This window comes from Sinohyriopsis cumingii, chromosome 1 (genome assembly GCF_028554795.1).
Source record: "Sinohyriopsis cumingii isolate HCF-2022 chromosome 1, ASM2855479v2, whole genome shotgun sequence".
Lineage (NCBI taxonomy): Eukaryota > Metazoa > Mollusca > Bivalvia > Unionida > Unionidae > Sinohyriopsis > Sinohyriopsis cumingii.
This window is the reverse complement of record NC_142961.1, coordinates 136291718-136315239: the sequence shown is the minus strand read 5'-3', so window position 1 is coordinate 136315239 and position 23522 is coordinate 136291718. Positions and strand designations below refer to the sequence as shown.

The 23522-nt window shown below is 36.3% G+C and overlaps 1 protein-coding gene and 1 pseudogene across 2 annotated transcripts in view; both read right to left on the bottom strand.

Annotated features, from left to right (window-relative positions):
• Nucleotides 1-23522, bottom strand: part of LOC149807918 (dystrobrevin beta-like) — a 136897-nt gene that overhangs the window by 91827 nt on the left and 21548 nt on the right. For both annotated transcript variants that reach the window (XM_089971962.1, XM_089971969.1), the window contains exons 3-4: nt 9813-9911; nt 434-514 (exon numbers count right to left, since the gene is read on the bottom strand). In XM_089971962.1, coding sequence (XP_089828088.1) covers nt 434-514; nt 9813-9897 — 166 coding nt within the window. In that variant the 5' untranslated portion in view covers nt 9898-9911. The remainder of the gene's footprint in view (nt 1-433; nt 515-9812; nt 9912-23522) is intronic.
• LOC149807919 (uncharacterized) lies at nt 3204-5411 on the bottom strand (annotated as a pseudogene).

The following is a 23522-nucleotide window of genomic DNA, read 5'->3' as shown; positions in this document are numbered from 1 at the left end:
ATAACAGAAATTTGATTTTTATTGATAACTGGTAAAGAATCTTATCAAAATCATGCTGAACTATGTAAATAACATCTACAAATCTCAATGTGAAAAATATCCACAAATCTCAAAGTAAAATAAGCAACTTGACTGATTTCCTTTTACCCTTTTCACCATACAAAAAAAAAACATTTCCCTAAACCACACCACTGCATGACATAGATTCTACTCCTCTTTATTTGCAAAGAAGGATGGACATTTCAAACACAACTCACTTTAACAAACAAAAACATTCTGGCACTGGAGTGGGAAATTTACAAATAAATAAATTTACAAATAAATAAATTTATAAACAATTGTAAAAAATACTGAAAATCAGAAAAAATAATGTAGCCAAACATGGAGACTGTATTAGTGATTAACATTAAAGTTAAAAGTCTTGAAAACTTACAATGTGTTTTCCTTTGTACAAATCGGAGCTTGCAAGCAGTTCTGTATGTAGCAAATCTGATAACATCAAAGTTTTGTGCTCCTGCAATGGAAACAAATATAAAATAAAATATATAAATCTCTCTTGACAATGACCAACATAGCTGCAAGCAATTTCATTGTTATAGCAAGTCTGCCACTGCACTAGTTGAGGTATTTTTGCTTGCAAGAGTATCTTTTCTGTTAGGCAGTATACAACATGTAACAAATGAAAGAGAAAGAAGAGAAGGAAAGATGATATAAGTACTTTTCTCAAATATTCAATAGTTTACTAAAAATAGTTCTCATAGCTATTGATACTGACAAAAAAAATATTATAAAGAAATATATTAATTTCTATATCAATGTATATACCAATGGAATTTTCCCTCTTGTTAGTTGAATTAATAGATTATTCTTGGAATCATCACAATATAGTTTGATACAATAATGGGACATGAAATGGAAAATTCAATCCAAATGACTTGACTATAAATCCTGTATGAATATAGCAGGTTTGTAAGTTTAGATGAAATTTCATTCAGATGATTTATCACAACCATTCATAGTTATCTTGGCAAATTAAATCGTCATACCAGAACAAGAAATGTTTATTTTGACTTTTTCTCATTTATTTTAAACAAGAGATCTAAAAATAATATCACTTGCTAACCCCAACCCCCAACTGTGCAGACCCTGTTGTATCTGTAAGTGACAGGTACCCTGATCTGCCATTGCTTGCACATTTATCTGGGTATATTTAATTTAAATATTCCTGTCCTTCCCTCTACAATTATTTTTACAGTTAACATCATTTATTCTTATTTGGACTGACCAACACTATGCATTCACTTGTGTACAGCCCTTGGGGTCTGAGCTAAGGATGGAGTGACACTCTATAAATGCTCATGTACAGCCCTGGGGGTCTGAGCTAAGGATGGAGTGACACTCTATAAATGCTCATGTACAGCCCTGGGGGTCTGGGCTAAGGATGGAGTGACACTCTATAAATGCTCATGTACAGCCCTGGGGGTCTGGGCTAAGGATGGAGTGACACTCTATCAATGCTCATGTACGGCCCTGGGGGTCTGGGCTAAGGATGGAGTGACACTCTATCAATGCTCATGTACAGCCCTGGGGTTTTTGGCCTAAGTAACACTCTGAAGATGTATATACTGTTTGCTGAGACAATGTCTCAACAGTGTAGGTTACATGTGAGTTTCTAGTCAATAGCAGTATCTGCATTGCCAAATCTATTACAACATCCAATTTCTACGAATGACAGTGAATTCATCTTCAGTTCTGCATTTCTGACTCAGCAATTTAACTGGGCACCTTATAACAGATACTACATCTAATAGCAAATTATAAATTAACTATTTGCAAGTGCACTCAGTTTTAACTTCTGCAGTTAACAAAGTATTGCTGAATCGGCATATGCACTGGAGATGAGCACAGCTGGCTGATTCGTGCTCCTATGACAGGAAGCATATATTTATCTCAGCAATGTACAGCTTCCTTGTATTCATCAGACACCTTAAGATGTTTTATGCTGGATCTCTTGTTGCTCCTAAGTACCATGCATCCAATTTGCAATAACAGATAACTATCATCTCATGTTTTAGAATTTCCAAACTGCACATACACCTAGCTTCTGGAGGCCTCCAGTGAGTTTTTCCTCTTAAAATTCCAAACCGTAGCAACATTATCACATTGATTTATAAGGCACTTCAAGAAGCATGTGGCCTGCTCTCTTAAAAGTTGACCTGCTGCGGCAGGGCGGGGCTGGGCGGCCGGGGGCCGATGGCCCTAAACCTATCCAACATTAAGCTTGTACATCTATAATACCTGGTTCAGTTATGAGTTTTAATTCCATTTTTCAGCACATAATAGGCTAAACTTGGCAGCCAAGTTATCTGGCAGAAGAAGACCCGAAGAAGTCTTCAAGGAAGAATGCCCAATCCATGAAAGAATCACCAATTCATGGGAAGCTACAGGCAATCTTTCTCACATATCCATGTTGGTGGAGCTGAGTCTCAAACTCCTGCAGACAGAGTTGAGATGTGTGAGTAAAGGTGAGCACTTTAGACCACCCAGTCACCTGAACCCCTCTACATTACCTGGATATATAATTAGTGTCAATGTTTAATGCTCCTGTCTTGATCAGCCTGGGGTCTGAGCTAAGTAACTATCATTACATGTTTATAATTGTCTGCTGATACTATATTTAAATCATGTATGTTCCATGTTAATTTGTTTTCAATTGTAGTGTCAGTATTATTATACTATCCAACTTATGAGTTCATGCCCACTATCTCTCTTTTACATTCATTAATTCTGCCAGTCAAGTATACAGTTCTACTGTTTACAAGTGCACTTAATTTTCAGCATTCAAGGTTGTCAATTACTTCTGCAACAGCAAATAATCTAGAGACATGCACTGGAGATGAGTGCAATTACTGTTTTATGTTCCTGCAACAGCAAATGTGCTAGAGACATGAACTGGAGATGAGCACAATTGCTGTTTTATGTTCATGTACTGAATAAACTCACTTATAAGTCGAGTCCAATTACAAACAACATAGATCCAGATCTGCCATAGCATAATGCATATGCAGATCGGGGTCCATGTTAATCATTAGTAATTTCCCATACTCAGAGCATATTTAAGTATCTTAAGATTTAAATTTTTGGCAATATCACACTGCCTTCATCAGCCACTAATGTTGATCACATGGTTTTTAATGGTCATGTCATACGAGGAAACTGGTGTAGATGGGTATACTGAAGTCCTTGTCCCTGTTTAGTGTTGACCTTTGCTGTCTTATTTCAACTGCCTCTTTCACCTTCCTTTTCCATATCTTGTCCTCTGATGTGATGGCTTTGGTCTGACTAGGAATGATGGGATGTCCCATACTGCTACAATGTTCATGTATGACTGACGACTCTCTACTGATGTGATAACTTTGGTCTGACTAGGAAAGATGGGATGTCCCATATTGCTACAATGTTCACATATAACCAATGACTCTCTACTAATGTGATGGCTTTGGTCTGACTAGGAATGATGGGATGTCCCATATTGCTACAATGTTCACGTATGACCGATGACTCTCTACTGATGTGATGGCTTTGGTCTGAATAGGAATGATGGGATGTCCCATATTGCTACAATGTTCACATATGACCGATGACTCTCTACTGATGTGATGGCTTTGGTCTGACTAGGAATGATGGGATGTCCCATATTGCTACAATGTTCATGTATGACCGATGACTCTCTACTGATGTGATGGCTTTGGTCTGACTAGGAATGATGGGATGTCCCATATTGCTACAATGTTCACGTATGACTGATGACTCTCTACTGATGTGCTCCTTGATCCTTGTTTCTAACAATCTACTTATTTCCCCAATGTAGTCATCCTCATGATCATTACATTTGATATAATAAACCACACCACATTTCTTTAAATTTTCTGTTTGGTACTTCACACACATAAGTTGCGGTCTTAAAGAGTTGTATGGTTTGTGATATACATTGATCCCATGTTGTCTGGATACTCCAGCCAGGACTACTGATGTACCACGGATATATAGCATACCAATGCTACACTATTTGGGCCACTCTTGGTTTTGTTTGGTGTTTTTACCACTTTTCTGGAAGTTTGAAAATCCACTCTGGATAGCCATTTACTCTTTGTGCAGCTTTTACATGCTCTACTTCCTCCAGTCAGTCTGTCTCAGCAGCGACTAGGGAGTTAGCTTGATGCACTAAAGGTCTCACTACTGACCTCTTGTGTTCAAGATGGTGATTGGGAAAAAAGTTGAGGTGCTGGTCAGTGTGGGTTGGTTTTCTATAAAAAGTGACTTTGATTGATCTGTCATCATTTATAAGTATACACATGTCCAAGAATGGAAGTATGGTCTACTTCTAATTTTTCTCTGATAACAGTCATAGCTATCCACTGGAATACTGGTGGAACAGTGCTGATATATTGTAAGAGACCAGTTTTCTACCTGGTGGTACATCTGGGTCCCTGATCTTCTGGACAAGTGTACGCTATTGATGATATGGTGTTTTGTTTTGCCAACTAGAAGCCCAATGACAGAAGTTAGATATTTGGCCAAAGCATACAATACTCTGCCCGAACTAGATACTATGGAATGGAGTGGGGCATTTTAGTGGAGTGAGACATTCTTCATGTGAATTTTAGTTAATCCATACAGCTTCAGGATGCAGTGGGGTAGCGATAGTGATACAATGTATCAGATACAATTTGATCTTTCTTCACATCTACAACAGTCTCATCATATCATGTGACCATTACAAGTAACATGATCAGCGTTAGTCACTGAAGAAGACAGTGAAATATTGCTGAAATTTTCTAAATTGTAAGATACTTATGCTCTGAGTATGGGAAATCACTAATGATCATGAATTATCCAGAGCTAGGAAGCAACCTTTTCAGTTAGGGTCCATGTTATTTGTTTTACTGATTACTCCTAACAAATTGCACAGACCCAGATCTGCTCACACATTATGCAACAGCAGATCTGGGTCTGTGCAGTTTACAGTTGGATTCATTTTATAAGTGAGTATATATGGTATATATTTTGTGCATATGCTTGTTGTCTTGATGTCTTGCTGCTTGTTGTCATGATGTCTTGCTGCTTGTTGTCTTGCTGCTTGTCTTGCTGCTTACTGTCTTGCTGTTTGCTGTCTTGCTGCTTGTTGTCTTGCTGTCTTACTGCTTGTTGTCTTGCTGCTAGTTGTCTTGCTGCTTGTTGACTTGCTCTCTTCCTGCTTGCTGTCTTTCTGCTTGTTGTCTTGCTGTCTCACTGCTTGTTTTCTTGCTGCTTGTTGTCATGCAGCTTGCTGTCTTGCTGCTTGCTGTCCTGCTGCTTGCTGTTTTGCTGATTTCTTTCTTGCTGCCTGCTGTCTTGCTGCTTGTTGTCATGCAGCTTGCTGTCTTGCTGCTTGCTGTCCTGCTGCTTGCTGTTTTGCTGATTTCTTTCTTGCTGCCTGCTGTCTTGCTGCTTGTTGTCTTGCTGCTTGCTGTCTTAATGTTTGCTGCTTGCTGTCTTGCTGCTTGTTGTCTTGCTACTTGCTGTCCTGCTAAATTGTTGCTTGCTATCTTCCTGCTTGCTGTCTTACTGCTTGATGTATTTTTGTCTTGCTGCTTGATGTCTTGCTGTCTTGTTGTCTTGCTGTCTTGTCTTGCTGCTTGTTGTCTTGCTGCTTGATGTCTTGTTGTCTTGATGCTTGATATCTTGTCTTGCTGCTTGATGTCTTGCTGTCTTGCTGCTTGTTGTCTTGCTGCTTGCTGTCTTGCTGTTTGCTGCTTGCTGCTTGTTTTGCTGTCCTGCTATACTGCTGGTTGCTGTCTTGCTGCTTGATGTATTGTTGTCTTGCTGTTTGATGTCTTGTTGTCTTTATGCTTGATATTTTATCTTGCTGTCTTGCTGCTTGCTGTCTTGCTGCACCCAACGTCATGCATATACAGCAACTGTCTATTCTTCTCCAAGAACAGACAACGACAATCTTGTGTTTTTGTGTAGTAAATCTAAGATGAGCACCTACCCCCAGCTATTGAGGACGCAAATGAGTTCTGCTTTTCAAATTTCTTAATACAGCAATATCATGCAGTATCACAGGGGACCTTAAGACATATGTGGCTTGCTCTCTCTCTAGGTAACATACAGCCTCTGGCACAAAACTTTTAGACATGCCTTATTAACTATATATATTTACCACTAATTTTTTATTTTATTAATGCTTGTAAGATTTTTAGTTCCTTCCATGCCTACAACACAGTATTCATTCTCTTTACTAAATATACTTGTGACCTATGTTACTAATAATAATACACGCCCTGTATGGTCATATACATTAATAACAAAGTACAGACCTGCTCAACTTTCATGTAAATTATTACTGTCATTGAAGGCAACTCAAGTTTATGTACATGATCTGTTCCACGTTCTTTCTACAATGATATTCAATACTGTGTAGTTATGTATCATATATTTAACTTGCAGTTTTATCATTAATACATGAATACATCCCCATTCCATATCCGCTTGACAAAATACATACTTATGATCATATAGACATCATGGTATAATACTGGTGTTTTGGCCCTTTTCATATTGATTTGGGGTAGTTTGGCATTGACACAAGGGGAGGGGGGAGAAATTAACTCCATGCTTGGGCTAGTAAAGATTCCCAAGTCTTGACCTTGTGCACTCTTTCATAAATAGTTTCTTGAACCTCTTTCTGTATCAACTATCCATAATGTATGTTGTTGCTCATAGTCCGCATGCTGATGACACTGCTGGTCCCAGAATACCAGCTTTTTTTTAAGATTTTCTATATGAATTGTACTATATTAAACAGCTCAGTGAATCCCTCTCATGTTGTGTACTGGACAAATGGTCAAAATTTAGTAGTGTGTACATTTGTTATAAAACATTTCAGTCATTAAAAGAATATTACATTATAATGAATGTCACTGTTACGATAGTCAGTGATAAATACAGGAAGCACAGGTAATTTTGTCATGACCTGTTTACATTAATGCCCTAATTTGTTTATTCCATAATGTCATTCCTTTGCATTTCTAAAGCAAACAAAATAGGTGCAAATTTTACAGGATCTTACCAATCTGGTGGCCTAGTGGTTAGAGCATCTGCCTTGGATGCAGGAGGTCACGGGTTCGATCCCCAGCCAAGTCATACCAAAGACTTACAAAAATGATACTAACAGCTGCCTTGCTTTGCGCTCAGCATTAAGAGGTTAGTGTTAGGACTGGTCGGCCTTGTGTCAGGGTAATGTGGCTGGGTGGGACATCATGCTACATGTCTGCGGCATGATGCCCCAGTGCTAGACATCACTATAACCTGCCACACTGCAGACATCATGGCAATATGACTGAAAAATTGTTAAAGCTATGTAAAAAATCCAAATCACACACACACACAGGATCTTAATCTCAGTTACTTTGTATCCAAAGATGAGTTTCATGACAATCTTAATTTCTTAATTGACAATTATGCCCAAGGCAAAATACAATATATACTTGCTTGTAAGCTGAGTTCAACTGCAAACAGCACATGTTTTGATCTGCCATTTTGTAATATGCCAGCAGATCAGGGTCTATATTCTTTGTTCTACTATCAAACTCTTAACAAACTGCATAGACCATGTCGATGCTTTATGCGATGGACCAGAATCTTGCAGTTTGCAGTTGGACTCACCTTATAAGTGAGTATGTACGGTATGATTATGTGCTGTGTGGACAGCAATACATCGTGAAAGGCAGAACTCTTAAGATAAACAGATGCAATAACATAGTCAAAAATTTTGTGGAAAAAGGTGGAAAATCAAACTTGGTTTAAGAATTATTCATAAAAACGTACAATACCCATTTTGCCTTGAATCAATAAATTCCTTCAAGAAAAAACACTTCTCAAGCAGAAACATTTACAGGTCAAATATGGATGATTCTGTATAAACTTATCACTTAATCATCCATACCTGAAAGTAACACTTTCATTAACAGTTGAAAATTGTTGGTAAGAATTATAAAGATATTTTCTTCACTTCAATAAAGTAATGCAATCTTGGGTTTTTTAAATGCAGTTTAGAAAGAATGTAATTTTTAGACATTGCAATTTATAAGTCACAAAGAAAAAAATATATAAAATCAATATTTTTGGTCAAAATTAGAGCCATTGATTCTCAGAAAATAAACTGCAGTTATCTAATAACGGTAAATGCAACCCCCACCCTTTATAATCAACAAGAAATAAAAGAAAATAATCACATGATGGCCAACCTACCAAACTTTGATTGCAATAAAAACTCTGGATTATAATTCCCAAAATATACAATTAATTCTGACCCAACCTATGAACTTGAACCTGCATGATCATTTCAATGACTACCCATAAGCTAAAAAAATTAATTGAAGAAATTATTTATCTCCTTTATTCTGCCAGAAAAGCTGATTTGCAAAAGAGTTTTTATTGTTGAATGTTTTATTTATCTAAATGAAGGAAAAAATGACAAAAATATAAGTTTTTCATGAAACTCAAACAATATTTTCATTGTCCAAATTGACATTTGTGGCATTAGTAAAAACAAACACAAACATACACAAAGAGAATTGTTGCTGTATGGGTTAACACCATCTTTAAGAACATGACAGGCTATACTACAGGCAGTGAGTATATTTGGTGGAAGAAGAACCCGAGAAGAACCATCAACCCACTTGAAGTTACTGGCAAGCTTTCTCACATACCCACTGTGACTGAGCCTGAGACTCTAACCCATGTGGCCAGAGGTGAGATGTCTGTTACCTGTAAAAGCAATAGCCTTTGACCACATGACCCCCCAGCACCCCCACAGAGAGAATGGCACAATCACTTGTTTTCACTAAAAGAGTAGGCAACTTTTAAAACACATCTGGATGTAAACTATAAAAGCAGGCAATTCGCAAAATATATTTGAATGTAAACTATAAGATTAATCAACTTGTGCACTGTATTTGAATGTAAACCATAAAAGTAATCAACTCGTACAATGTATTTGGATGTAAACCATAAGAGTAATCAACTTGTACAATCTATTTGGATGTAAACCGTAAGAGTAATCAACTTGTACAATGTATTTGGATGTAAACCATAAGAGTAATCAACTTGTACAATCTATTTGGATGTAAACCGTAAGAGTAATCAACTTGTACAATGTATTTGGATGTAAACCATAAGAGTAATCAACTTGTACAATCTATTTGGATGTAAACCATAAGAGTAATCAACTTGTACAATGTATTTGGATGTAAACCGTAAGAGTAATCAACTTGTACAATGTATTTGGATGTAAACCATAAGACTAATCAACTTGTACAATGTATTTGGATGTAAAACATAAGAGTAATCAACTTGTACAATGTATTTGGATGTAAACCATAAGAGTAATCAACTTGTACAATGTATTTGGATGTAAACCATAAAAGTAATCAACTTGTACAATGTATTTGGATGTAAACTATATGATTAGACAAGTTGTACAATGTATCTGGATGTAAACCATAAGAGTAATCAACTTGTACAATGTATCTGGATGTAAAACATAAGAGTAATCAACTTGTACAATGTATTTGGATGTAAACCATAAGAGTAATCAACCTGTACAACGTATTTGGATGTAAACCATAAGAGTAATCAACTTGTACAATGTATTTGGATGTAAACTATATGATTAGACAAGTTGTACAATGTATCTGGATGTAAACAAAAGAGTAATCAACTTGTACAATGTACTTGGAGGTAAACCGTAAGACCCATGAACTTACTCATTTCAGTAATCACTTGTCTATATTCTGGTAATTCCTGTAATGTTGGACTGGCATCTTCTAGGACACGATAGTCATCCATCATCTGGTGGATAAAACCTGCACAGACAAAAGACTTATGTATCAAATGTTATTGCACTGTGTATAGTAAAGGTCAGAGACATGGAATTCTGTCATACAACTTCATCACAGAATACATTACTCACTCACTATAAAGTACATCGTTATAACAAAGTACTCATCACTATAAAATACTTCATAAAAACACAGTACTCACTCACTATAAAGTACTTAATTAAAACAGTACTTACCCACTATAAAGTACTTCATTATAACACAGTTCCTTTTACATGGCAGTTCTAGTTATAGATTCTATTTCATTATATAAGTGGACATGGGCATCCACAGGAATTTTTCCCCTTGGGGTGGGGGTGGGGCAAAGTCCAAATCAAAGGGACAAGCTTTCAATGTGATGCCAAACTGGGCAAGGGGAAGGTATGATCCCCAATAGGATTTTGGTGCTTTAATATTTTGAGGGTTTGTTTGAATCTTATTGCAGACTTGCAGCTCTATATGTACTGCACAATAGATTTTTAAAACATTTTTAAGGCTTTCTAGTACAGTATTATATTTTTAATGTAGCTTTAACAATTGTTCAGTCATATTGCTACAATCTCTGCAGTGTGGCAGTTTATAGTGATGTCTAGCACTGGGGCATCATGCTGCAGACATGTAGCATGATGTTCCACCCAGTCACATTATCCTGATGCCAGGCTGACCAGTTCTAACTCTAACCTCTTAACACTGAGCACCAATCAAGGTAGCTGTTAGTACCATTTTGTAAGTCTTTGGGATGACTCGGTCGGGGTTCCAACCCGCAACCTCCTGCATCCAAGGCAGATGCTCTAACCAGAAGGACACTGGATGGATGGATGGATAGATAGATGGATGGATGGATGGACGGATGGATGGATGGAATGTCACTGTCTTCTAGCCTTACTGATTGGCTTAAATGAAGTCCAACATGGCTGATATCAAGTCTTAATAATGAGATTAATAGAAGTCAACCATGGTCAATAATTGTGTGTACAAAACTGTTTTGAAACTAGGTGTTCATCATAGGAAGCAGTCTCCCTTCCATCATGCATGTATGTGCCTGCTTAAATCCAAGGTCTGCCTTTGAATAGCTGCCAGCTAGGTGAACTATGTGACTCATGGTGCAACCCCACTCCTGATAATATTTCCTCAAATATGGTACCCATTTAACTCAGAACCCTATGCAAACATCTAGTTCACCTGTATGGGCAGACCACCCCTGCTTAAAGCCAAATCCAGTTCTGTACATAAATTCAAATTAAATGTATTAGAATGGTTTTTAATAAGGATGATAAAGTGTGTATGAATGTTTGATAATTTTATCCAATTAAACAATAATCCCTCCTCCTCCTCCTATCACCACATTGTTTCCACTATAAGCCTAGGATTGTCTGCTTTTTAAAGTCTTAGAAATAAGGAAATGTGCTTATCAATAAAGATTTTCAAGTATGAATATTTCTGAAACATTGGTAAAAGTGGGGGACATGCATAAGGGCCCATCATTATGCATGGTTTTCTCAAAGACACATAATGATATAGACTTCTTGTATTCCATATCCTCCCATTCACTGTGAATATTTTTCCAGAAAACATAAATGTTACCTGCATAAGTACAAAAGTTATAGAGGTCATAATACAATTTCTATTTTAACAAATTGCTTAGTATCAACCCACCTTTCTCCTGAAGTTCCCTGTTGATGTTCTCAATAACAGAGGCAAATTTATTTTGGTTAGCAGCAAGACATTCCATCTTTGACTTAGTAGGTGCTTGAGTTCAAGAAAACAATGATGGAATAACTGTAATTATTCAGGTGATGACAAGAAACTCACAGCATGTACCACTTGAGCAATGTATGTCAATTTCACAAAATGTATACACAACCTTTAAAAGCCTTCAAAATTTTCAAGCACTCAAAAGACAGCTCCAGCAATAGTTGTTACTATGGTCATTAAAACAGTAATCAGAATATGACACTTTTCACTTAAGTGAAAAACACTATCCCTCTTTGGAGCATGATCACATTAGCAGAACAGGTGGCAAAATATGATAGAATATTTTATTATAGCCATGAGCAAATCATGATGTGCTGTATCCAAAACTTCACATGAATAATATCATCTAATTCCATACATATTCCAAATATACATACAGATCCTCAAGCAGGACTTAGCACCTTAGCTTCAGCTTTGAGCCATTTTAACTAAATGGCCTGCAGAACAATGGCAATGGGATTCTGAAAATTGTGAGGTCTCAATTACAACCAGATTCCCAATATTAAATTTCTTGTGAAATGCAACCAAGTTTGCCACAATTATTGGCTAACAGCAATTTTCATATTTCGGCAGTACTTTTAAAATCCTATTTTCACCATCACTTATCCAACTGTCAGGAGAAAATTCCTTTACACTCTGCAACTATACTTCTTCTAGAATGGCTGCCATATTGACATGCTATTGGAGCTGTTTCATGTACATTCATGAATGCTGCCTGTTGTTTGCTGAGGGAAAAATCAATATTTCCCACCTAGCTGCAGAGAAAGAAACATTTTCCTACAGAGGAACCACCTAATCCTAATTGATTATAAAAATGGTATAATTGGTGACCAAGGTCTCAAAAATGGCCTAAATTAATCATAGACCCAGGTTAGTCAGAATCAAAGAATACTTCCCACATATATTCACTTTAAAGACAGACCTAACTACAAACAACATAGATCCTGATCTGACACCAAATAATGTGCCAGCCAATCAGCATCTATGATGTTGGTTATACTGATTACTCCTAACAAACTGCACTTACACAGATCTATATGCACATTTTGTCATGGCAAAGCTAGGTCTATGCAGCAGGACCCAACTTATAAGCAAGTACATATGGTAATTAACAGACGATAATTGAACCAGCCTCAAGTGGAATTGATCTTACAAGTCGTCTGTAAATGACAGCATACATCATTCTGGTGATTAGATCTATATTTATGCACATCTATAACAAGGTAAAATAGGCTTTAGAGAAAAATAAACTCTTATTTATATATACAATGCAGCAAATCATGTACCTTCAACAAATTTAATTAGAGCATTCATGATAATAATAATAATAAGAAGAAGAAGAAGAAGAAGAACAAAAAGGAAGAACGACTTTATTTAAAAAGGGTAACACAATTAGCTAAGAACTAATCTACCCTGAGGCCCTCATGCAAAGGAATTTATTTAATTTAGCTGCATCTTTGAAGCCACTGGATATATTGGCTTTGGAAGAAGGAAATAGAGTGGGAATTTCTAATATACTATATTATATATTACATACTGACTGGATTTCCATCAAATTTGTGTGCAGCTTTATAATGAGGATATTTTTGGACAATAATGATCACAATTAAGCCTTGTGTGTCTCGGTGCATTTATGGCCTCTGATCAAGGGCCTTAATTTTGCACATTCTTTATTCATTGGATGAAGTGCATTTGGCTTAGTTACTTCCCCTGCTTTGAATAAACTATACTAATAGCTCCATCTGTGCACAATTCTATATGCCTTGTCTGCCAGATCAGATTAGAGCCAGTTGAAGAAGAAGCATTATTTCAAAAAAGTCTGCCTGACTTATGACTACCATATATCTAGTACATTTATCTTGCACCATGTTTTGAACTTGCACATTGTCAAAATGTATGCCTTACCATATTGCTTTTTGAAAGTGAAGAAATCTGATTAAATTCTTTAAATTTGTTCATTGTTTAATGAAAACATTTTCCCTCATGATTTTGGATCTATCAAAGCATGTATGCACACATGTATATGATACTTTTCTGTTAATAAAGGGTTACTGTTAATAAAGGGTTACTGTTGAAAAAAGTTTGTTTTTACAGCTTTAGGTCTATAACCTTTGTTAAGAATTTAAAAAAATGAAATTTATCCCCACTGTCTGCAAGCTTGTCACTAAATTACACATTACTACATTTCTCTCTGTCTTTATGATAATGGCAATCCATCATGTACAAAGATTGCTTCTTGTTTGCTATATCATGGGCACTTGTTAAAATAAGCTATTTATTTAGTTAAACTTAATATGTCATGGAAAATTTAATATCTATTGGATGGCTGGTTATAATGAAAAATTTAAATTCTGTTGGATGGTTGGTTGTCATAGAAAATTTAAATTCTATTCGATGGTTGATTGTCATGGAAAATTTTAATTCTGTTGGATGGTTGATTGTCATGGAAAATTTAAATTCCATTGGATGGTTGGTTTTGTCATGGAAAATGAAGATTCTGTTGGATGGTTGTTTGTTTTGGAAAATTTAAAGTCTATTGGATGGTTGATTGTCATGGAAAATTTAAATTCTGTTGGATGGTTGGCTGTCATGGAAAACAAATTCTGTTAGGTGGTTGTCATGGAAAATTTCAATTCTTTTGGCTGGTTAGTTGTTAACAGCACTTTGAGCACATGATTGGCTCTATCATAATCAAGGCATGGGAGATAAGTGCCTCTCCCAATAGCACAGGGCTGGCCTTGGCAGGTATCAAATCTAATACCATTGGGTACCTTGTCCAATGCTCTACGGGGCCCCGTGTGGCTGTCAGTTATGGATCACTGCCATCTCCCCTCTGTCTGCGTGGGTTCAAGTCTTGGATTCGGCCAATGTAGGTATGTGAGAAAGCTTGCCACTAGCTTCTCGTGGGTCGGTGGTTTTTTCCAGGGTTTTCATGGGTTCTTCCTCCACCATTAATACTGGCTGCCATGTATCATGTACTGAAAAATGACGTTAAACCCTACAACAAAAACAACAACAACCAATGCTCTACAACAAATACAACTGAACTTCCCTCAACTGGGCCCCTCTGTAATCTTGCACCCTCTGCTGACTATGTACTTTAGTCCAAATAACATAGGGCAGCCATGTAGCTTGATCCAAATAATATAGGGCAGCCATATTTTTTGTAGCATGATCCAAATAACATAAGGCAACCATGTAGCATGATCTAAATAACATAGGGCATTCATATAGATTGATCCAAATGAAATCAGGCAGCAATGTAGATTGATCTAATAACATAGGGCAGCCATTTAGCATTATCCAACTAACATAGGGCAGCCACATAGCATTATCCAAATAACATAGGGTAGTCATAAAGCTTGATCCAAATGAAATCAGGCAATAATGTAGATTGATCTAATAACATAGGGCAGCCATATAGCATTATCCAAATAGCATAGGGCATCCACATAGCATTATCCAAATAACATAGGGCAGCCTTATAGCATGATCCAAATAACATAGGGCAGCCATACAGCATGATCCAAATGAAATAGGACAGCGATGCATCATGATCCAAATGATATAGGGAAGCCATGTAGCATGATCCAAATAACATAGGGCAGCCATGTAGCATGATACAAATAACATAGGGCAGCCATGTAGCCTGATCCAAATCAGGGACGTCATTTCAACTTTTTTCCGGGGGGGGGCCAAAACTTGATGAGTTTGTTAATTTTTGTACATGGGCAACAACAATTTTACATTTTACAGCACAAGCAAATGGGGGGGGGGGGCAATTGCCCCTGCCCCCCCCAAAAAAAATGATGTCCCTGATCCAAATAACATAGGGCTGCCATGTAGCATGATCCAAATAACATAAAGCAGCCATGAAGCATGATCCACATAACACAGGGCAGCCAATTAGCAAAATCCAAATAAAATAGAGCAGCCATGTAGCTTTATCCAAATAAGAGCAGCCATGATGCATGATCCACATAACATGGGGCAGCCATTGAACATGATCCAAATAACATAGAGTAGCCATGTAGCATGATCCAAAAAACATAGGGTAGCCAATTAGCATGATCCAAAAAAGATAGGGCAGTCATGTAGCTTGGTCCAAATTGTATCTAATACTGATCAAACCTTTGTATACTGATATGGCTACAAAATAGGCAAAATATATTTTCCCATCAACGTCCAATTTTGTAAAGTTTTAAAGCATAATAATAAAGTGTGGTGCAAAGAAAGATTATTTAAACCAATACTTTTTATTACAAAATTGTTTCTTTGATAACACTTACACAAAAATATTTAATTAGGATTACATCTATTATCTCCAAATCCAGCCCTCCTAAATTAAGAAAAATGTTCATCAAGTCTTTTAGCTTGTTTTAGTAACAATAGTGCTAAAACGTCTGTCTGCCAAGACAGAAGTCAGATGAGAATAGTCTCCCCTTGAAAAGAGGGACTCGCATCAAATATGCTCAGTCATCAGTTAATACTGGAGCAGATGTCCATGCTCTTCCAAATAATTAACTTCAGGGAGGGCTTGAGAATGTATACCCATATTATGATCTTGTAGGTATTATCAAAGAAACTTATTTACTTCAAAAAGTGGCTTCTTCTTCAAATATGTTACCTGATCATAATACATGCTAAAGGAGAATACATATCAGCAGGAAGGAGCTATATTCCCTTGCCCAAGAGTTGGCCCAGGTACTGATCTCTTTGCAGTCTTCATTAAATGTAGTGAAGTTTACGATACTGTCTGGGGACCTGGACACTTATAAAAACTTTTTAATAACAGAACTGATGGTAAGGTACTTATGATTAGTTCTCATGTATCTACTAACATCACGTACACAGTCACAATCTAATACAGCCTAACTGACATGTACCTGGTAACATTGCCTACATAGTCACAACCGAACAGGGCCTTACTGACATGAATCTAGTAACACCACCTACACAGTCACAATCTAACATAATTGCCTCTATCAGTGGGGTTAAAAAGAAATATGTGCCCATTCTCTTACATAATAATAATAATAATAATAATAATTCATTTTACTAAGTAATTCAATTAGTACATAGCTAATTTCCTCTAAGGAACTCTGCTACCCTAAAATCTGTCAATTTAATGCACTCCATACATGTAACAACCCGAATAAAATGTTAAAAGGAGTACAGCATGCATATACGTGTAAGAACACACATTAAATACAAAAAGGAATACAGCATACATATTATTATGACTCTATGGTCTTAAAACAAGTAATAGAAAAGAGTAAGAAGTAACAAACTTTCTAAAATTCAACAAAAAGTTTATTTCCCTAGAATAGAAAGTTGCAATGAAAGTTACAATGTGGAAAAATGGAATTTATGGTGTTGGAAATAGAATCCCAAATAATCCTAGCATTACAGACACAAGTCCTAATGGTTCAATTTCTGAATAAACTTCAGTGGAAATCCAAACTTAAATCCAATACTAAAAGTATTGATGTGCCTGTGGTGGCCCATATAGTGGTGATGTGGCAACAGTCTTTTGTTGGATAACAATAAATACAATCCAAGAATATATCCTTCTTTGAAATTTCACTATGTTATATTTTATGAGTACTTTGTATTTCCAGAGAAGAATCACTTGAATTAAACAATTTAAATAAATAAATTCCAGTCCAAAAGATATACTGGACACAACAATAATACAACTGATTCTGCTAAGATCTCAACACATGAATGAATAATATCTATAAAACAAGATTATATAGCCCTCTTCCTGACCACAGGTCACAATTAGCATTTTCTAAATAACACTACTACTACTACTTCAGGAAGGTTCATAATGTTTACAAAATAAAATCTTATATTAGAAGAATATCATTAAAATTATAATATAAAAATAGTAAACAACTTGTAAAGCTGACAATTCATGTGAAGTTTCCAAATTTGTTAGACTCAGACTGAGATAAACATGTTGTTTACAAAACTAAAATCAATGATTCAGGTTAGGTAGAAAATGAATTTGATTTGGACAAGGGAAATTTCAACATTCATGGTTACATTATCAATAACATATAATGAAATTAATTTTTTTTTTTAAAAAAAAACAACCAATTGAATAATGCAAATTAAATATACAAAAATATGTTTTATCAATTGACTTGCATGTACTGCTTGCAGTTCTGATAGGACAGAACATGATGTAGTGTCATATATTTATCTTTTTCATGACTGTCTCTGCTTTCAAAGCCTTTCCTTTTTAAATTGTCTGTTCAGCTTGCCATTCTGACATTTAAGGGAAATGAGTTCCAAATCAATGCACCTATCAATAACTGCATTTGAATTGTTCAGTACATGTATGTGGTCTAGAAATCTTTGGATTACACTCCTTGGATGAATGGAAGTTTGTTGAATTGGGTTGTAACAGTTCAGTAAAATAAACGGTGATGTCTGAATTTATCGTATGGTGTCTAGAACAGCTGTCTGAAACTTCAGAAAAAACTCCAATAAATGACCTCTCATTTGCTGATGAACTAATCCTGTCACTAAAATATGTCTTCAGACATACAGTAGTTGCTTTTAACAATTTTCTTGAGCTGAGAACAGACATTTAATTTAAATACACTTAAAACTAGAAGTATTACAGTTAACTGTCCTTGCAGTAAATATTGGAAATAAATTTTCCCATTAAACAGGCAAGTAGGCATATGGTTGCATTTGTAATATGATGTAGTCATTCACTTCCCTGGGCATAACCTTTTACTACAATGGTAACATAATGTAGTGTCATACACTTCTCTGGGCATAACCTTTCACTACAATGGTTATACAATGTAGTGTCATATACTTATCTGGGCATAACCTTTTGCTACAATGGTAACATAATATAGTGTCATACACTTATCTGGGCATAACCTTTCACCACAATGGTAACATGATGTAGTGTCATACACTTCTTTGGGAAAAACCTTTCACTACAATGGTAACATAATGTAGTGTCAAACACTTCATTTCTCTGGACATAACCTTTCACTACAATGGTAACATGATGTAGTGTCATATACTTCTCTGTGCATAACCTTTCACTATAATGGTAACATGATGTAGTGTCATACACTTCTCTTGGCATAACCTTTCACTACAATAGTAACAGGTAGGATCATACACTGATCTGGGCATAACCTTTCACTATAATGGTAACATGATATGGAGTCGTACACTTCTCTGGGCATAAATGTTCACTACAATGCTAACATAATGTAGTGTCATACACTTATCTGGGCATAACCTTTCACCACAATGGTAACATGATGAAGTGTCATACACTTCTCTGGGCATAACCTTTCAGTACAATGGTAATAGGTAGGATATACACTTATTTGGGCATAACCTTTTACTACAATGGTAACATGATGTAGTGTCATACACTTTTTTGTCATAACCTTTCACTACAATGGTTATATGATGTAGTTTCATACACTTATCTGGGCATAACCTTTCACTACAACGGTAATATGTAGGGTCATACACTTCTCTGCGCATAACCTTTCAGTACAATGGTAACATTATATAGAATCATACACTTCTCTGGGCATAAATGTTCACTACAATGCTAATATAGTGTCATACACTTCTCTGGGCATAACCTTTCACTACAATGGTAACATGATGTAGTGTCATACAGTTCTCTGGGCATAACCTTTCACTACAATGGTAATAGGTAAGATATACACTTATTTGGGCATAACCTTTTACTACAATGGTAACATGATGTAGTGTCACACACTTTTTTGTCATAACCTTTCACTACAATGGTTACATGATATAGTTTCATACACTTATCTGGGCATAACCTTTCATTAAAACGGTAATATGTAGGGTCATACACTTATCTGGGCATAATCTTTCACTATGTAGTGTAAAACACTTACCTGGGCATAACCTTTCACTACAATGGTAATATGATGTAGAGCATTACTTGCTTGGCATCCAGCCGAGTCATACCAAAGACTTTTAAAAATGGTACTAGCAGCTGCCTCGCTTGGTGCTCAGCGTTAAGAGGTTAGAGCTAGGACTGGTCAGCCTGATTTCAGGATAATGTGGCCAGGTGGGACATGATGCTACATGTCTGTGGCATGATGCCCCAGTGCTAGACATCACTATAAACAGCCACACTGCAGACACCATAGTGATATGACCAAAATTGTTAAAGCTAAGTTAAGAATAAACAAATACACAAGCACACATGCAGAGTCTAACATTGATCTAGGCATGGTCATTCATCATAATGATAGCATGATGCCATGTCTAACACTTACTTAGGCACAACCATTCACTACAATATCTAGGCATGGTCATTCATCATGATGATAGCATGTTGTCATGTCTAACACTTACTTAGGCACAACCATTCACTACAATATCTAGGCACGGTCATTCATCATGACGATAGCATGAAGTCATGTCTAACACTTACTTAGGCACAACCATTCACTACAATATCTAGGCATGGTCATTCATCATGATGACAGCATGAAGTCATGTCTAACACTTACTTAGGCACAACCATTCATTACAATATCTAGGCATGGTCATTCATCATGATGACAGCATGAAGTCATGTCTAACACTTACTTAGGCACAACCATTCACTACAATATCTAGGCATGGTCATTCATCATGATGACAGCATGAAGTCATGTCTAACACTTACTTAGGCACAACCATTCACTACAATATCTAGGCATGGTCATTCATCATGATAATAGCATGAAGTCATGTCTAACACTTACTTAGGCACAACCATTCACTACAATATCTAGGCATGGTCATTCATCATGATGACAGCATGAAGTCATGTCTAACACTTACTTAGGCACAACCATTCACTACAATATCTAGGCATGGTCATTCATCATGATAATATCATGAAGTCATGTCTAATACTTACTTAGGCACAACCATTCACTACAATATCTAGGCATGGTCATTCATCATGATGACAGTATGAAGTCATGTCTAACACTTACTTAGGCACAACCATTCACTACAATATCTAGGCATGGTCATTCATCATGATGACAGCATGAAGTCATGTCTAACACTTACTTAGGCACAACCATTCACTACAATATCTAGGCATGGTCATTCATCATGATGACAGCATGAAGTCATGTCTAACACTTACTTAGGCACAACCATTCACTACAATATCTAGGCATGGTCATTCATCATGATGATAGCATGTTGTCATGTCTAACACTTACTTAGGCACAACCATTCACTACAATATCTAGGTATGGTCATTCATCATGATGACAGCATGAAGTCATGTCTAACACTTACTTAGGCACAACCATTCACTACAATATCTAGGCATGGTCATTCATCATGATGATAGCATGTTGTCATGTCTAACACTTACGTAGGCACAACCATTCACTACAATATCTAGGTATGGTCATTCATCATGACGATAGCATGAAGTCATGTCTAACACTTACTTAGGCACAACCATTCACTACAATATCTAGGTATGGTCATTCATCATGACGATAGCATGAAGTCATGTCTAACACTTACTTAGGCACAACCATTCACTACAGTACACTGTACCGTCTTCTACTTATCTGGGCTTGGACTTCTATTACAAAGGTAAATAGCAATCAGTTGTATTAAATTTTAAATATTAGGCACTCAAGTCAGATCATTTAAAATCAAGTCTTATAATAAACCCACTCTAACACTGATGCAGTTCTTTTAACAAGTTATAAAACCGATTTGTTATATGGCTGTCAAGTGTGGGGTGCTGATACATCTAATATCAATTTTGAAAAGTACCAGTATTTCTCTTACTGGAATAATATTTTATCAATCAGACAGACTATAATCTGGATGGCTGAATCAGATCTTGACCAACCCAGGCATTGCAGTAATATAAGGTCACTTGCAGAACTTGGCCTTCATCCGTCCATCACAAGACAGAGAGGTCCCTCACTAAAACACTGGTCCAGGAAAGATTTAAATGCCATGTTCGACAAGTGAGATTACATCATACTGGGTTAAATCTGATGGAAAATATAATTGAATCAGTATCCTGTGATCCATGACCAGACTCGAATTATATCAGAGACCATATGATACTTCAGCCCTGAGTAATATGATTCATGACTATACCAATGGACATGAAGGACCATGCTATCCTAAGGCACTTTATAATGGGATTCATGACTATACCAATGTTATACTAAGGACCATGGTATCCAGAGGCACTTTATAATGGGATTCAAGACTATACCAATGTTATACTAAGGACCCTGCTATCCAGAGGCACTTTATAATTGGATTCATGACTATACCAATGTTATACTAAGGACCCTGCTATCCAGAGGCACTTTATAATGGGATTCATGACTATATGATACTTCAGCCATGAATAATAGGATTCATGACTATACCAATGGATATGAAGGACCATGCTATCCAAAGGCACTTTATAATGGGATTCATGACTATACCAATGTTATACTAAGGACCATGCTATAGTGAAGCACTTTATAATGGGATTCATGACTATATCAATGTTATACTAAGGACCATGCTATAGTGAGGCACTTTATAATGGGATTAATGAATATACCAATGTTATACTAAGGACCATGCAATCCTGAGGCACTTTATAATGGGATTCATGACTAAACCAATCATATACTAAGGACCATGCTATCCCGAGGCACTTTATAATGGGATTCATGACTATACCAATGTTATACTAAGGACCATGCTATCCAGAGGCACTTTATAATGGGATTCATGACTATACCAATGTTATAATAAGGACCCTGCTATCCAGAGGCACTTTATAATGGGATTCATGACTATACCAATGTTATACTAAGGACCATGCTATCCAGAGGCACTTTATATGGGATTCATGACTATACCAATGCTATAATAAGGACCATGCTATCCAGAGGCACTTTATAATGGGATTCATGACTAAACCAATCATATACTAAGGACCATGCTATCCTGAGGCACTTTATAATGGGATTCATGACTATACCAATGTTATACTAAGGACCATGCTATAGTGAGGCACTTTATAATGGGATTCATGACTAAACCAATCAAATACTAAGGACCATGCTATCCTGAGGCACTTTATACCGGGATTCATGACTATACCAATGTTATACTGAGAACCATGCTATCCTGAGAACCTGATGCTATCCTGAGGCCCTATATAATAGGATTCATAACCATACCTTTGTTATAGAGGACCATGTTATTCTGAGTTAATTTATAATGGGATATATGACCACAGCAATACCATAGGAGTATTTTCAGCAAGTTACAAAGACTATACATAAGTGAGATATTGGGTGGGAGGAAGGGATATATCATATGACTGCTGTTTTGCTCTGTTCATAATCGAATTGATCAAGTTCTACAAGTATGACCACTATGTATTTTCAAAGACTTTAAATTTGAAAGGTATGCATTTTTTTTAAGTTCAGATGGATGCTGATCAGAGAAATCACTTGGTTAGGCCTAAAAGTACATACAAGTTCTTTGTTTGCATCTACAATTAAAACTCACAAGATATATTGTAAATAAAATATTCAACTGTCTGTATTTGAGATACAATAGTAAATAAAATATTCAACTCTTTGTATTTGAGATACTGCAGTAAATAAAATATTCAACATATATTATACATACTTGCATGCTATATAAAACACTCATCAGGTGCAGACTATTATACATACTTGCATACCATATAAAACACTCATCAGGTGCAAAATATTATACATACTTGCATACCATATAAAACATTCATCAGTTGCT